The 18,231-nt window shown below is 30.5% G+C and overlaps 2 protein-coding genes across 2 annotated transcripts; one reads left to right on the forward strand and one right to left on the reverse strand.

Annotated features, from left to right (window-relative positions):
* Positions 1-3,891: 3,891 nt before the first annotated feature.
* LOC123297227 (ubiquitin conjugation factor E4 A) lies at positions 3,892-12,487 on the reverse strand. Its single transcript, XM_044878808.1, has 14 exons — positions 12,455-12,487; positions 11,714-12,303; positions 10,056-10,342; positions 9,466-9,798; positions 8,683-8,901; positions 8,516-8,622; positions 8,074-8,265; positions 7,125-7,416; positions 6,920-7,065; positions 6,297-6,446; positions 5,659-5,902; positions 4,692-4,854; positions 4,427-4,631; positions 3,892-4,072 (listed from the first exon to the last, which is right to left on the reverse strand). Exons 2-14 carry the CDS (start codon positions 12,291-12,293, stop codon positions 3,931-3,933), a joined length of 3,060 nt encoding a protein of 1,019 aa, XP_044734743.1. The 5' UTR covers positions 12,294-12,303; positions 12,455-12,487; the 3' UTR covers positions 3,892-3,930.
* A 2,309-nt stretch (positions 12,488-14,796) lies between these two features.
* Positions 14,797-17,077, forward strand: LOC123297671 (zinc finger protein 93-like). Its single transcript, XM_044879421.1, has 4 exons — positions 14,797-14,875; positions 15,095-15,595; positions 16,190-16,339; positions 17,064-17,077. The coding sequence occupies exons 1-4, from the start codon at positions 14,797-14,799 to the stop codon at positions 17,075-17,077; spliced, it is 744 nt and encodes a 247-aa protein (XP_044735356.1).
* Positions 17,078-18,231: the final 1,154 nt, after the last annotated feature.

The raw sequence follows: 18,231 nt of genomic DNA on the forward strand, positions 1-18,231 counted from the left end.
TACCGTGGACGAGAGTATACCGCACACGGTATGTTACATTTCTGTAGAATACGCTTTCCCATCTGTATACGGTATACCGTGGACGGTCTAGACCGTAGACGGTATTGTGCGGATAGCCACTTCGTAATAAAATTCAAAATTTGACTATAAGTACTCTAATTTTGAGTTGAAACGGAAATAAAAAGAGTTATTGACTAAAATAAGGCATTGATCCATGTATGTAACATGTAGGTATATTTAATATTTAGTAAGTCTATGACTGTCATTAAAAATACCTGAAATAAATTTTATGAATGCTGTTAAGCTGTTTATATTATGTTTAGATTTTTACAGTTAGAAATTAAACATTCAAGAGAGAATAAAATTTAATATATTGATTGCCAACAAAGTATTATTAATTAAAAATTCCAATGACTTAATATCAATTGATTATTTAATTTCATTGATCCCAAATCATAATTCATAAATGGAGATGATGATCATCTTATGAAATAAATGCATATAATATTTTATTGATAATTTTGTCTGAATAAATTTAAATAACAGAATATGAACCGATTACGCCTTCATAAAAAAAAAAAAAATTAGTAAACAGGTGTAGCGTGTCTTCCGACCACGATGACTTATTATTAACAGAAAAATAGTTAAAGGGGCGCAATTCAACCGTATAAGAAATGTTCGTTACAAAATATTATAATAAATTAGAATTTCATATTTATTTCATATTTTGATGGTCAATTTTTATGATTTCCTGTAAATTTCCAGAAAAATAATTCTTTGTTTCAAAGTTCGCAGAATCTTTTTTTTTAACTGCCAAGGTTAAGAATTTAAATCAGAAAACAAAGAAAACGTAAATATTTGTTTTTAAAATAGGTTAGAATTCGTTTTGGATTAAGTTTATAGTTTTCGAAATTCAATAATCTTTTTGAATAACCTAAAATGTAGTATTTTTATAAATATTTCAACTAATTTTAAAAAAAATGCATGTTCGAAAATTTCACCTGGTTAACGATATTTAAGGTGTATTTTAATTCTTGAATTCGATTGAAACTGAAGTAATTAACTACAAACTAAATTAAAACACACTTTAATTTATAAATTGCACTAATTTTGGTTATGATAAACAAAATTTAAAAACTTGAAAACTTTTAAAAACAAACTTGATGAACTTTTTAATAAAGTTTTGGCGAACTATTTGAAACTTGCAGAGCACTAAAAATGAATGTCACTAAACAACAACTATTTTTGATAAACTTTTAAGGGTTAATACTTAATTAATAATTAATATTTGATCACAATAGTAATAAAAAATAAGATAAAGTGACCTGAATTTGGTATTTTAGTTTGGATTGAATCAAACAACACACCATACCATAATAAATTGTTCAATGTCATATAAGCATTTCCCCAATACCAATACCAATACTACTTAAGTACTTATACATGAACGATGAACATAACATAACACATAAGCCAGCCAGCCGCAGCTCAACTCACTGATCAGCCAGCATTTAACAACTTCCTTTTAGTAAAGTTTTGAATGCAAATTTTAAAATACTACAAAAGTACAAACTATGTTATAACGTATATACGGTAGATACGATGTATATGTTACAGTTAAAACTCTTAACCAGTCTAAACTACTTTTAAAGTAGTTCGGCTGTCACATGACTAGTCAAGTCATTTATACGTCAATTTGACTAGTTTTTAACGTTTAAGCGTCAAAAACCAAAGTTATTTATGTTTTTTTTGCCAACGGTGGATCAGTGAGTGAATGCAATCACAGAATTAACGCAATGGCCAAAAAACCCGCATTCCTGTGCTAGCTTGACCCAATTAAAGGCATGACCAACCCGAGGATCAGTGAGTGAATGCAGTCGCAGGATTAACATGAGCTATTTTTGTACCTAGTTGTTTTGGCAGCGGGTAGTATTGAGTTGTTTTTACCAGAGTTGTAATGTCCAAGTTGGTTTGACCAGAGTAATTAAATACCGAGTTATCATGACGGTTCCCCTCTAGTGATTAAAACAACTTTTGACTAACCTGTGCAGTCAAAAGTTCTTCTACCTGTTTTTTTTAATTAAAAGTACCTTTGACTGGCTAAGAATTTTGACTGTGACATATATAACACACATCTTGCACTCAGTCTACTACACACTAGGTATACTTATATGTACTTCTAGTACAATCATCTTGGGTTTTCATCTCTCAAGTAATAAATATTAGGTAAACTTTTATGACATAAATAATTCTGTCAAGTATTCCACAAATCATGCCATTTTTGACCCGAAACTCCGGAACACTACTTAAGTATTTATCGTTCAAACTGTTATCCAGGGGGTATTTTTGGTCACTGATTACGAATTTGATGTCAGATAAACAGATTCTGTCACTTATTTCGAAACCTTGCCATTTCTTGCCAAGAATTACGAATCCGATGTCCGATTACATGGATTCTGTCGCGTCTTACGAAAATCGTGCTTTTGCCCAAGAATTTCTTCCTTTTTTTTGCACAAAAATGACACGTTTTTCGGATTACGTGACAGAATTCGTTAAGCTGACATCAGATCAGATTCGTAATCAGCGATCAAAAAATACTTGCTAGACAACAATTCAAAGTCAAAATAAGCATTTCAAAAAAATCTGGGCTACATATGCCCCTTCTGGCTAGGTTAAGTTGGCTGAATACTCCTTATTGGGGTCCCATAAACACGTTAAGAAAAGTTTCATTAAAATCGGTGATAATTCTTTAGTTTTAATATGCATCTCGACTTATTAGTAAAACAATTGGTTTGTTGGAATTATCTGTTTTAAATGTCTGTAGTATCTCTTGAGTTGTATATTATGGTCGTTACATACAATTTACTATAGGTAGGTACATTTTATTTTAAAAGACAATGGTTTCCTTAAAAATGGTAAAATGTATATTAGCAAATAATAAATACAATCTTATGTTGATGTTGAAATATTTATATTATTTTTATACCATGTATATATGAAATATACATAGTATATTAAGTTTCGTCCCAAGTTTGTAACGCTTAAAAATATTGATGCTACGAAAAAAATTTTGGTATAGGTGTTCATAAAATCACCTAATTAGTCCATTTCCGGTTGTCCGTCCGTCTTTGGACACGATAACTCAAAAAGGAAAAAAGATATCGAGCTGAAATTTTTACAGCGTTCTCAGGACGTAAAAAGTGGGATCGAGTTCGAAAATAAGCATCATAGGTCAATTGGGTCTTGGGTCCGTAGGACCCATCTTGTAAACCGTTAGAGATAGAACAAAAGTTTAAATGTAAAAAATTTTCCTTATAAAAAAATAAACAACTTTTGTTTGAAACATTTTTTCATAAACATCACTGTTTACCCGTGTGGGCGCCAATTAGGCGAAAATTTTATAGTATGCACTATACCTGAATATCAGTTATGTATGTGTCACATGTATGTATATGTTATGTAATAAAGAAATCAACACTGACTATGCATGGTATTTCAACAATTAACTCAGTCAATTGTTTTTTTTTTCACTTTTTTTAAACAATAATATATTCTTAGTTTATACAACTTTTTTGACTACTTATACAAACAGTAACAAATATCTTTTAACTAATTATCTCGAGATACATTTTTTTATAAAAATAATGTTAAATAGGTTTTCTACTTGATTGTTAATGTAATAGAATAATCGAAATTTAATTATTTTAATTAATTACGCTGATACTGATACTGACACTGATAAAGGCGCAATTGTTTACGCCTTTATGTGCTTCTGTAAGGATGGATATGATTTGAGGTAAAATTAAATGAACGCATGAAATCACTTTAAGGAATAAAATATTTATTATTAACATATAAATTACAAAAAAAAAACTTAAAGATTTTGCTTACAATGATAATAAAATTTACAATTTAAAATACAAAACAATGTCAATCCAGACTCGTTGATTTTCCACTTCTTTTCTGTTTAATCCATTCTTGAATTTGTGTGGCAAGATCTGTATTGGGTATAACTTGATCCATCGTTAAAGGCGATCGATTAAATGGATCTGTTTGATCACTTAATAGGTGCCTAAAATTATAAAATGAGTTAAAATATATCTAAAAATTGATTGCTTTCACATTTTTATAGGTTTTACTGACACGTTGATTTTGAGTTCCGAAATCGGACTTGTCTTATCACTTAAATCTAAAAATATATTCATTTAATCCGATAACTTTATGCAAAATTTCTTAAGGAATTCGGGAAAAATTCGGAAATTTTGCTTCGATCAGACATCGACTTCATTTATTTATTTAATCATTTATAAAACAAAGTGAACATTTGTATTCAGATTTTTGCTTATATTTCTGCTTCTAGAGATCATAGAGTACTCCAATTAAATTCAAAAAAAGATAGTTTCTGCATTGCTTAATCGTTTCATACCTAGAAATTGTGTTTCGATCAACAGTTTGTTTTGAGCTTGGAAGAATTACTGGATCTGTCATTAATGTTGACATAATTGGATCTAAAAATTCATCTGGAATATCCGTAAATATTTCATCATCTTCTTTCTGTAGACGAGCTAGTTCTTCAACTTTGTTTGCTAACTGACGTAATTCACTGATTAACTGTCCACCACCAATTCTAGCTGTCAGTGAATAAATTTGAATTATAATTCAATTAAAATTGAATCGATTGATTTGTTTACCCAAAACATCTTCTGCTAGCGAAAACAATTGAGGACTATATGATCGACCATCTTGTGAAATTGCTAAACAAAATGCATTACTGCTTGCTAAAGATACATAAATGTGGCAAATGTCCAATACAATAACTGCTGGATCAAATTCATACTCTTTCATGTCTTTTACCTAAATCAATATTTTCATTAATAAAAAAAAAAAACATCTTTCATCCAGAAAAAACTCTAACTGTCATGGTCAATTTCCGTTAAATATTATGCTGTCTACTAATTTATACAGGGTGTCTTTTTTAAGTTGAAATATGCTTGAAGCTCGATAAATAAATTTAATCAAGGAAAATGCTTCAAACGAAAAATGTTAGTTCCAAAGGCATATATCTTATACCGCCATCGAATTGGATCTAATTTTCGGATTCAATTAAAACCTCACTTTGATTCATAACTGACAAACATTAGATGAACGCTTAAAAATTAGAAAGTTGTTCATTATAAATACGCAAACATTTTTTGTTTGAAATTTTTTTTTTGTAAACCGAATAATTGAGACAGTAATAGCAAAAATCTAGCTTTTTGTGCGTTTGTTCATTCGTTGGAAAAATTTTTTCGAGAATGCTTAGATTTCCCAGAAATAATTATCCGAAATAACAATTTTGATACGAAAAAATAGTTTTGAGTAAAACTTTTCAGTTCGTTTTTGCCTAAACTGTACGGTTTGCGAAAAAATCTTTCGATTAAAAAATGCTTTTTTTATCAATAACAACTTTCTAATTTAAAATGTTCATTTATGGATTACCAACTATGGGGTAGATTGGACTTTTCATTGAGCTTGAAAACTTAGGTCAAGTTTAATGTCTGCGTAAGATGTGCGTCTACACACCCAACATTTTTCGCTTGAAGCTTTTTTTTTTTCATTCTATAAACAAGTAAATTTACGGCTATTATACCATAAATAACTTTACACAAAAATTCGCACCTTAAAATTTTTCTTTTTAGGGCCTACAAGATGTAACAAGAAATAATTTAACATTGCCGCAACTCGATCAACCATTGTACTGTGTGTAAAAACGGATGCTGTATTTGTTGTTAATAATCGTAATGTACGAGTTGTATCTCGACCCAAAATATTATCAAATCTGGCAAGCATGCCAATTTGTTGTAAATGTGCCATATTTTGTTCTCGTTCATTCGCTGACAATTGTTCCCATTCACCATTTGTTCTGCAACATTATGTACATTGTAAAATATTATATTACTGCGTTAAGGAAGTACTAGCGCCAGAGCAATTTTGGATAAGAGGCTTGTGTTCGACTAATTAAGGATGTATAAGCACGGTAGTCGGGACACAAATTAAAAAAAATATTTTTTCCCAATTTTGATAGTGAATTATGTTATAACTTAACAATATAAAACCAAAAGTAAGAATAAAATTTTTCGATATCTGGAGTAATTTTCAAAATTACGAAAATTGAAAATTTTGTTTAATTATTTAGATATCGTTATAGCCAAATTTATCATCAAAGTTGAAATAAGGTACAAATAATTTCAACAACAAGTCTAAACTTGCCATGACGCTCTTACTAACTTAAACTGAACGACTATCGTAAATATTACCTGGCAGTCTCAAGTGTTCGTATTTGAGCCATATTTGTTAACGATTCGTCTAATAAAAATACAGCATCGTTCATAAGTAAATTTATAAATCTTAAGTATGTGGGAGGAGTCACAGCTTCCATATTTTGTTCTGCTTCTTTAGCCAAAGCCCTATATTTAAAATAATATTGTAGTCCTGGATAGTTTTGGAAATTTTAAGAATAATCTAGAAACCTCTAAAACATATTGAGAAGTTTTAAATGAATTTACAAGTAAAATTTACAAAATTTAAAAAAAACCAGGAGAAATTTTTGGGGTACGGGACCCTAAGCTCGCACTTGAAACGTATCTAAGAACACTATCCATTAAATTTCCTTTTTCGTTAGAGGCTTCTCCAAACTGAACCGATTTTGAGAATCATCGACTATTTTTTAGTTATTCCAGGTAGGTACGGAACCCTAAAATCGCACTTGACTTGATTTTTTTTCGTTTGAAATGTAATTTAATGGAGAGTGTTCTTAGCTATGTTTCAAGTGCAAGTTGAAGGTTCTGTATCTGCAATATTTGTCGGGGTTTTTTTAAATTATGTAAATTTCACTTGTATCACAACAAGGCGGCCGTCTCTTTTGGAATGAAGGACTTACATGAATGCCTTTTTATGATTATCCAATTCCCATAAATAATCCATAATTATATACATTGGTCTCCGATAATTAAATTTTTGTTCAAATTGTACACTTTGTCCAGTCATTTCAATACTTACAAATACATCTAATAAATTTCGAACAATCTAAAATCAAAATCATTTTTCGAAATAAATGATTGATTTAAAAAAAATAAAAAACATACTTCTGAATGATGAGGATGTTCTAAAAACAATCGTTCACGTTGCGATCCACCTAAATTATTTAATCCTTGAGGTTCATCCTTGTGATGTGGTAACATAGCTTCTAAACATTCCGCTAATCTTGCACGCATATGTGGATTACGCATTCGTTCCGGAGAACCCATAAATATTAAGACAGTTGTTAGAATTGGAGCTAAGGCATTATATCCTTGTTCTTCGAGTGTACGAGGAGAAAAACGTCTTAAGAAACTTAAGTAAGACACTAAATTTTCAGTTATAAATTCTGGAATGCATCTAAAATATACAGAACCAAAGTATTAATGGCAAATATTTTAACACAAAATTTTACCATAATTTCAAACAGCTGTAATTTCAATCGCAATAGCTCTTTGGAAAACTTGTAATTTCTAGTTTTGAAAACTATTGCTCAAAAATATTTAACACCCCTTGCCGCTTTGTACGGAGGGCTGAAAGTATGAGAAACGTTATCCCAAAATTTTTTATGAATTTTAGGCGTTTTTTCACCTGGCCGCCATTTTATAAAAAAGGGTGTTATCAAAAATCTTATTATGCTCTTTAGAAAATTTATACTTTCTGGTTTTGAAACCTATTGCTCAAATATTTGTATCACCTCTTGTTACTAAGGGGCACTAGGTTGATTTAAGAAGACTAAAAAAACGAAGAAAAATACAAACTTCAATTATTGAGCGCCAGAAAGGAACAAAAAATAAATAAATCAAAACAAAACACAAAACAACGGAGCCGTCTGATATTCGACCCCCGGAGCTCAATATGATTAATAAGGCCTGCCCTGCTTTGTTTATACTTTAAAATATACAATGATTCTCAAAAAATTGAAACTAATTATTTAACTAACCACATGGAAAAATTGTTGCTTTTGTCTGGTTTGTTCAGAAATTATTGTTAAAATAAAAATGATTATCGACTTACTTTAGGGTATCTGGAACAAAATCTGGTAATGGAAATGAAATATTTTCAAATGTAATTGGTGCATAATTAGTGGAATCTGTTTGTTTGGAATGAAATGCAACTTGAGTTAACCAAACTGCTGTGGATGTATGCAAATGCATTAAATTTGCAATAAAATTTGGTTCAAGTAATGCAGCTTTCAAAGAAATATATCTGTAAAAGAAAATATACTTCAATCAATTCAAATTAAAAAAACTATCAACGATATTCTGTGGAAGGTAGCAAACTTAGTGCTTTTAGATACCAAGATTTAGGAAAGTCTCTACATGAGAATTCTCAAAAGATTTCAATAGTTAAATTTCCCTGGCACTCGTACATCTTTAATAGTAAACTAGTCATAGATGTAGAAACCCCCTTTCCTTCAACGAAATTCTTAAAAAACAATTTTTTATATGTATATTACCGTTGCATTTCAGATTCCATCCGTGCTTTCATAGTATCCATAACTTCTGACAAACCATTTGCTTGCATCAGAGCATCATTATAAGCACGTTGAATTCGAGCCATTTCCTAAAATGATTTAATATAATTTTTACTCAAAAACTACAACAAAAGATCAATATTTCGAACCTGATTTTGTCGAAGTAAACGTTCAGTTGAAATTCGAAATCCTAAATCCAAGCAACGATGCGCCATATAAAAACATTCTGTAATAAAATTATATGAAAGTGATGTTGGTCTTGAATGACTAACTTCGGATGATTCTGAATCAGAATCTGCAGCTGGTATTAAACATGTTTCTTCGGACATTTTCAACAGATGAATACCTTTACTTAATGCAACACTATCCTAAAAATGATAATATATGTTATTTAAAAAAATATTATAAAGAAAAGACCTTCATACACGGCGCAAATTCACTCGAAAAATCTTAGCTTACTCTTGTCGACAATTAGTTGGAAACATAATATTATACAAAAAATAATTCAAAATGAGTGCCCCTATCAGGCTGATGAATACATAGTAGATTAAAACGGTCCATCTTGTAAATCGAGTGTCATGCATGGGGGGATGAGTGAGATCGCCGAGAGTGGGTTGATAAAAGGGCGTGCGGATCCAAGAACCAATTGACCTATGTTGCTCATTTACGAACTTACTTGATATCCCTTTTCGTTTTTGAGTTATCGTATCCACAGACGGACAACCGGAAATGGACTCTTTAAGTGATTTTATAAACTATTAAAATTTTATGCGTTACAAACTTGGAACTAAACTTATTAAACCTTGAAATATATGTATTGAAAGCTAATGATTTAGTTGGGTAGGATTTTAAAGTGATCGCGTATCAGTTAATCGAGAAGCGCTTTGTGTAAAAAGATAGGGCCAACATGATTTAATATGTAGCCAACCAACCTCAACTGCACAATATGTTGGATCAACTTTTAATATTTTTCCAGATGCTGGATTTGAACAAAATGGTACACACAATTTTAATAAAACAGATGCTAATGTTAACATAAAACCATCACTGACAGTTGTAAAATTTGCTGGATTCATTTCAGGTGGCGCGTGTATATTCCATAATTTTCCACGAGCTGCGTTCGTTTCTAAACATTTTCCAATCCAATTTAAAGTTTTTGTTTTCACTTCCGATGATTTTTTTAGTAAGTTCAAAAATATTCTATGTAGATTATCGCTTAATTCATTTGTGGCTGACCATAAATTTCCTTCAAGTGCAGAGTTTACCTTAAAACAAAATTTGGAAATTAAATCATCATGTCTCTCTCTCGTTATTCCCACAAAAGTTTTTAATCCTTTAGTATGTTATAACATAAACTAGCTTGACCCGTGGGGAATTCCGCTCCCGTAGTTACCGCAACCCGTGGCTACCCTGATCTTAAAGTAGGGGATTGTCCAACCCTTTTTCGATATCACAACGGATCCTATGGTCTAAGTGTGTAACCTTACAAACCTGTGCGTTGCAGGTAAAAATAAAATCTTACCTGCTCTAATGGTCGATCAAAATAATCATAAATGCCATGATTTGTTTTTGGTAAAATTGAAAGTGAAATTAATGCTCCTAGTAGAGTGTTTGCAAATGATGATCCTGCTTTTAAATCGATTGGCGTATTATAATCAATAAATATATTGGCGTAAATATCATTCGAACACAGAAAGTTTAAAAATTCAAAAATTTTTGGATTAATCGTAAGTAAAGTACTTTGAGCAATTTTTGCATGTATTTTTATAAATAATGGCTTCAGCGCTATTGATAAAGGAACATCGTCATCTGAAACATAATATTTAATAAAATTATACTCAACACTTACATTTTGTAAATTTGAGATTATAAACCACAATGAACTTATAATTTTTTCGGTTATACTCGACCACTGTCTTATAACTTCTAAATCTAAAGTATCTACTTCTACCAGTTTTGTCATAAATTTTACATGAAAAAGATTTTTCTCCAATATGAATTCGTTGTGATTTGCCACGTATATGTTTTAACTTACCGAATTCGTATTGGAGAAAAATCTTTTTCACGTGAGATTTATGATAAAACGGATAGAAGCAGTTTAATTCAACCTAGACAAACTCATTTCAGATAAAAAAGCCTTTTCCATGTGAATTTTGTGACAAAACATTTACTACAAGTAAAATTATGGGTAATTATAAGTATATTTCAACGTTCCTAAATTCCGCTACACAAAAATCTTTGTTTCTAGCAAAAGAAACTTGCTACCATTCAAGAATCAATCGTAATCAAGCTAAAATATTTACTTTGATAAATCCAACCTCCATTGTGTGGTAAAAATTGTAAAATATTATTATTATCCCTATATATTATAAATGTGAAAGTAAGGATGTTTGTTTGTTTGTTACGCTTTCACGCCAAAACTAGCGAATGGTTTTTAATGAAACTGTACAGCAATATAGTTCATACATCAGAATAACACATGAGCTATAAATTATAAAGATTTTGTGATACCAAAAAAGGCCACTACTCCATGAACCATTTTGAGCTGTTTAACGCTCAAAGTGGTTGTGCTTTGACGTCAACGGACTTTAGCTCAGAGAAGTCGTCAAAGAGAGGCTGGCTCAAATAAGTTCATCTTCTAATGGCAAGAGCTGGCCAGTTACAGAGAATAGGAGACATTGTTTCCTCCTCCTCCACACTGTGACAGCATCTACAATAGTCGTGATACACTGTCAGACCCAGGCGTTCAGAGTGCCTATCGCCCAGCCAGTGTCCAATTAAATGTAACTGAACCATGAAGGTTATAAAGAAGGAGAACGATCGCTACGTGTTAAAGCATTAGCGCGTCTGTCCCTGAAAATTTGTAGAATTTATAGTTCATTTTTCAACCGCCAGCCACGCTGTCATCAAGAAGTAGTATCTGCGAAGTTAGCTGTTTATGAGTACAAGTAGATGAAGTTAGTTGCATAATGTACAAATTGATGTATCATTTCAAATTAGCGCACAACAGCCCGCTTTTATTGATACTACTTAGCGGTCGCAGCGCCTCACTTATTTTATCCATATTTCGGGGACAATATTTTCTATAGCGATCGTTCTCCTTCTTTATAACCTTCATGAACTGAACGATCGATCTGTTCATTGAAGTTTATAATAATTAAAATATTAAAATGAAAATACCATCTTGAAGATAGTTGACAGCTAATTGTGTAAAGAATTCAACATAACTATCATTTGAAAATATAATTTGCATGAATTGTTCCATAATATCTTGATTAACGAACACATCTGGTTGTTTTATTGCTGTGATAACATTTCGAAATATTAATTGTGATATTACGTCAACAATATCTTTGTATAAACGTTCATACTTCTTTAAAATCAATAAACAATCAAATAAATAGATGATCACTTCTTTTTGGAACACATGTCGATTATTTGGTTTTGTATTCGATGGTAATACACATCCATCTAAATCATCTAACATTAAACGTTCAAATAAACATTGATCAAGTATTTCTAAATCAATCCAATCTTGTGATTTAACATTATTCGCTAGTTCTTCTAAATAAATTAATTGTTTTTTTATTGAACAATCTGCATTCTTATCTAAAGTAAAACCAAATACAACTTCAACAATTTCATTAATTTTTAATTTTTCTGATGCTTGTTTTTCAATAATTGGTGTATTAGTTGAAGTAATTGCAGGTGAATCACCATTTTCTGACGAAACTAAGGCAGCAAACGGATTTGATGCCATATTTTATAAGCTACAATCATTACAAAATTATAAATTTATATTCAAAATTCTCTTCAACAATTCTCTTCAAACAATTCTAATAAATGACACGTTTTTTAAATTATAAATGATTCAAATAATATCAATAATTACGACTGTAATATTTATTTTAATTTACAAACCTAATAAATATTAAATAATTAACATAAATTTCAGAATAAATATCATGTAAAAAATGTCTTTAATAATGACATTTCAAATAAAATAAAAACCAAATTATGACTGACGTGAACAGATGATCGTTTAGATTTCTAGAAAGATCTACTAGATGACATCGGAGGGCAGAGTAATAGTTTGGGCACATGATTTAAAATTTTATAATTTCGATAATATGTTTTTTCATCTTCAATTATTCAAGTTCGATTTCATTCGTTTATTTTGAATACTTAATACTGAAAAATTGACTGTTTAATGTGAGCTCGCGTCAGATGAAGTTTGAGCGTCAAATTAGATCACGTAATTCTTTAACGCCCAACTTTTTTTTTACGGCTTCACAAATTATTTTTCGCCATTGATTTTTTCATTTATCATTATCGTGTGTTTTAATAAAATGAGGTTTTGGGGGAATTACTTAAGTTTTTTATCGCTCATTTTTACAATTTGACGCTGACGCATGACGCGGTATTTCTACAATATTTCACCGTGAAATGATGTACCCAAGAGCATTTCAGACAAATGTTCTGATTTTGCTTATTTCCCATTAGAAAAACTAAGTTTGAAACTAAGAAAAAAGGTATTTCTCGGCGAAATTTTGTACTAAAATTCGCGATCGCAAGATACGGTGGCGCCGCGCAGCGAGGATTAGTGAAACTATTATAGAGGATTTTGAGTTTTGACAGCTATACAAGTGCTGAATGTTTTTTTTTGTTGAGATGGAAATTATCAAAAATGAAAAACGTTGTGGTGTTCCCCAGTGTGGGAAAACAAGATCTACAGGCGTCAGTTGTCGCACAATGTCGCAAAAACATGCTTGCACTTGCTTCCAACGCCCGCTTTGCAAGAACAATAGCATTCGATTTTTTTGTTGTCATTGGCTACAAACACTTTGATTTAGATCTCATGAGGTTTCTCGGTGATGTTCGACGTTTGCAAACATGAAGATTTGATTAATAAACAATTATTTTGCTTCGATTGGATACCACAGAAAAACAAGTTTTTGGAACGAGAAAGCGCCTCTCCTTCCATCAACGGCCTTACTGATCCACCAAGTAGATAAAATATATCACCAATATTAATATCCAGGGCTTTCTCCATGTTAAAAAAACAAATAAACAAAACAAAATGCAAAAATTTATTTTGACAACTTGAACGAAAATCCTCTATATCGGCCATATTGCATTCACACCAGAGCCATCTCTAGGTAATTTCGTTCGCCAATAGATATATAACTTAGTGTCTGCCAATGATTTCACACCGGACAAACGACAGGACAAAAAATATATATCTGTGCTTCTACGTGTATGTTTGTATTCTTTGACTGAACTATTTGATCTACAAAGTAATGATTACAATATTACACAATGCTAAAATACGTCATGGCGGTATATGTCAGCCTAATGCATACTGTCGAGAGACATTCCATAAATTTGGTTACAAGGAGTTGAATCTAGATGAATCATTTTATCATTTCAAATAGAATTTTTTTGTACCTCGAAATATCGGGCCAATTTTTTTTAATGTTCAGCAAGGTCCATGTATTAAAATCTACATCTAACTTGGAGCCATTAGAAAGTTTGGTCATTTCTATGGGCCCAATAGGTCAATTATTAGAATCCATTTCTGAAGTGGTTTTTGAAAATTTTAAAACTTCAAAAAAAAAACAAAATTCAACAAAATGGTCCAAAAAAGTATACTCGGAAATTTTCAGGGTCGCTGATCACCATTCCGTAGTTAAAATGTGAATATACTCTTCCCCTTCTGAGATAATTTATCCGCCAGTGGCCCAACACAGCTAATTCTAACTTCGGAATCGTGATCAGCGTCCTCAAAAACCCCCGAGTATACTTTTTTGGTCCATTTTGTTAAATATTTACAATTTACACCAGGAAGTGGGGAGTATATCGAAATTCTGACTTCGGATTAGTGACCAGTGACCCCAAAAATCCTTATGTATACGTTTCTGGCCAATTATGTTGAGTATTTTCATAGTTTTAAAATTATCAAAAATTACCAAGAAACCAAATTGCACAAATATTATGCAATCCATACAATTATATATGCATCCATACAATTCTATAATTAAAGTAGTGTATCGTTACCATGGAAACGCATCCAATAAAACTCATACACGTTGCGAATATATAGTCTCTATGAACTAATTTTGTTAGTAAATAAAAAAGGTACCTTCTGAAAAATGGAAAATAATTCAGATCATGTTATTCCTAAACATTTGTATGTCAATGAGGAAAATATTAAACTTGAAAAACAATTAAATACAGAATTTAATGAAAAAAATGAAGATACAATGGAATTAAAGACAGAAATTAAACAAGAAAATATTACAACGATACAAGAACCAATTAAAATGGAAGTACTAAAAGAAAGTGAAGATATTTATAAAAATATTAAACTTGAACAAGAATTAATTATTAAAGAAGAAATACTTGATGACATTGAGATTGAGAATGAGATTGATAGTAGGAGGATTACAATACAAGATGAACGAATTAAAAGTGAAATACAAGAAGACATCAACAATTATAAAATAGAGGAAATACTAATTAATATAAAACATGAAATTGATGAAAATACTGAAATTGAAGAAAAACAACAAAATCCGACGACATTCATGATTAAAGACGAAACATTTGATGAAAATGTTCCCGTGGCAACGACTACGAAACAGCTGCAATTATTTTCATGTGATGTGTGTAATAAAAAATTTAATTTAAAAGCGAATTTATCAAAACATTTGCGGGTTCATTCTGGTGTAAAACCATATTCATGTGAAATTTGTAATAAATCATTTACACAATCAAATGGTTTAATGGCACATAAACGTACACATACTGGTGAAAAACCATATTCATGTGAAATTTGTCATAAAGCATTCGCTTTTCAAGGTAATTTAAATGAACATAAACGGGTTCATAGCGGTGAAAAACCATTTTCATGTGAATTTTGTCATAAAGCATTTAATACGCAAAAAATTTTAAAACAACATAAACGTACACATACCGGTGAAAAACCATTTTCATGTGAACTTTGTCATAAATCATTTGCACAGCAAAGTAGTTTAATCATGCATACACGGATACATACCGGTGAAAAACCATTTTCATGTGAAATTTGTCATAAAACATTTGTTCATAAACAAAATTTAATTGTACATAAACGAATTCATGATAGAGAGAAACTATTTACGCGGAAAACTATTTCAATTACACAATCGGGTGATTTACGAATTCATAATTCGGATGAAAAACCATTTGTTTGTGGAATTTGTAATAAATCATTTACACAATCAAATGGTTTAAGGGCACATAAACGTACACATACTGGTGAAAAACCATTTTCATGTGAATTTTGTAATAAAGCATTTAATACGCAAAAAATTTTAAAACAACATAAACGTACACATACCGGTGAAAAACCATTTTCATGTGAACTTTGTCATAAATCATTTGCACAGCAAAGTAGTTTAATCATGCATACACGGATACATACTGGTGAAAAACCATTTTCATGTGAAATTTGTAATAAAACATTTGTTCATAAACAAAATTTAATTGTACATACGCGTATTCATGCTAGAGAGAAACTATTTACGCGGAAAACTATTTCAATTACACAATCGGGTGATTTACGAATTCATAATTCGGATGAAAAACCATTTGTTTGTGGGATTTGTCATAAAGCATTTAGTCAATCACATAGTTTAACTATACATAAACGAACACATACCGGTGAAAAACCATATTCATGTGAAATTTGTAATAGAGCATTTAGTCAGAAAAATGGTTTAATTCAACATAAACGTACTCATTCTGGTGAAAAACCATATTCATGTGAAATTTGTAATAAATCATTTACTCAGCTAGCTAATTTATTTAAGCATAAACGAACACAACATACTTGAAAAATCATTTTAATGATTATTATTGACTATTAACGAATTAAAATGATTAGGCATTAAGTATTTGAATTACATCAAAGTAGTAAATAATAATTTTAATATGTTCAAATATTGCAATAAATTATTATTTTATTAATACCCGTTATTTTCTTTTATTTAAAAAAATTCACACCTTTTTTGTTTAAATAGTTCACTGTAAGTACCTTACTCCAGGGGCCTTTTTGAAAAACATTTCATGTTCAGTAGAGTTGCCTTTTGCCTATCTATTTATTATGGAGAGTAGAGGAAAGGAGCACAATTTCTGTGTTAAGTGACTCTAAAATTGCATTAAATTAAAATGGCATTGGTGTTCCAGAGGACCATGCATACATATACATACAGTACAGTTCAGTTCAGGTCTTTAACTCCGCTACACAAGTTCCCTTATCTAGCCACCTTATTTAATGCTATTTTGATGACATTTTTTAATTCCATAAAAAAAATATTTAAAAAATCAAAAAACCCAATTGAATTAAATACTGAAAAGAAATAAAAAAACTTTTAACAAAACAAAACCGACTTCAAAAGAAAACCTTTTCCAAAAAAAATTAATACGCACTAAAAATTAAAGAAATAACGATAATATAATGTAGTTAAAATTATTGTTATTTTTGGAGTCGGTATCAGTTAAGCTAATGTATCAAAGCTCTGTCAGAGTTGTTTCCTTGGCTGACACCGACTCCAAAAATAACAATAATATTAACTACATTAATGTAGTTTCTTATTCAGAGTTTATAAGACTTTTTCAGAGTTTGTAAGAGAAAGTAAAACTTTAAGAACTCTTATTTAAACTTTGTAACAGTTTATTTTTTCCATAAGGGTTATATTATCGTTATTTCTTTACTTTTTAGTGCATATTAATTTGTTTTGGAAAAGGTTTTCTTTTGAAGTCGGTTTTGTTTTTGTTAAAAGTTTTTTTTATTTTGTGATTTTTAGTGAATCTGAAGTACACTAATTTGTCACTAAAAAAAGAATCATCGAAATCGGTAGGGGTAATATTGAGTTATTCGCCCTCTTGTCGTGCATACTTAATGCAAATTTAAGACTTTTATGGTTTTCTCATGGATGCCGATATCAGAACTTTACCAAAATGGAATGGGACCACACGGAAAGCACTAGCTTTCAAATAGATAAAGAATCATCAAAATCGGTTTACCCAGTCAAAAGTTCTGAGGTAACAAACATAAAAAAACAAAAAAAAAAAACAGTCGGATTGATAACCTCCTCCATTTTTGTTTGAAGTCGGTTAAAAAACAAGTACAAAAGTTTTCATAGCGACTTGAACAGTCTGGACCCATTGAAATCTACACCGGCTCGAATTTTCACAATAATGGGTTCCGACTGTTAAAGTCGCTATGTAACTACTGAACTTGTTTTTTTCTTTTTAGTTGATATATAACTCAGTCGGGTTTTTTGATTTTTTAAATAATTTTTTATTTTATTTTACCCTTTTTAGTTAGAATTTTCAAATACCTATTCATAGATACCCCACTTACCATAGTTTACCGACTTTCATTTTCAGCCTATGTATGTATGTTTAATCCTTTGATGCGCTCAATAGACCAAACGCGTGAACCGATTTTAATGAGTATAACATTAATCACGTTTCTGGTCAATTCTGACTACCTCCATGATTCGATTTCTTAAAATTTCCATAAAAAACCACCCATTTTCTTAAAGCGTTGATATAATTAAAAAATAAATAATTCGAAAATTTAAATTTACTTAGAAATAGTATTTGAGAGTATTTTGCCTATTTGACATTAGCATAAACATGGAGAATTG

Source organism: Chrysoperla carnea, chromosome 4 (assembly GCF_905475395.1).
Source record: "Chrysoperla carnea chromosome 4, inChrCarn1.1, whole genome shotgun sequence".
NCBI classification, from domain to species: Eukaryota; Metazoa; Arthropoda; class Insecta; order Neuroptera; family Chrysopidae; genus Chrysoperla; species Chrysoperla carnea.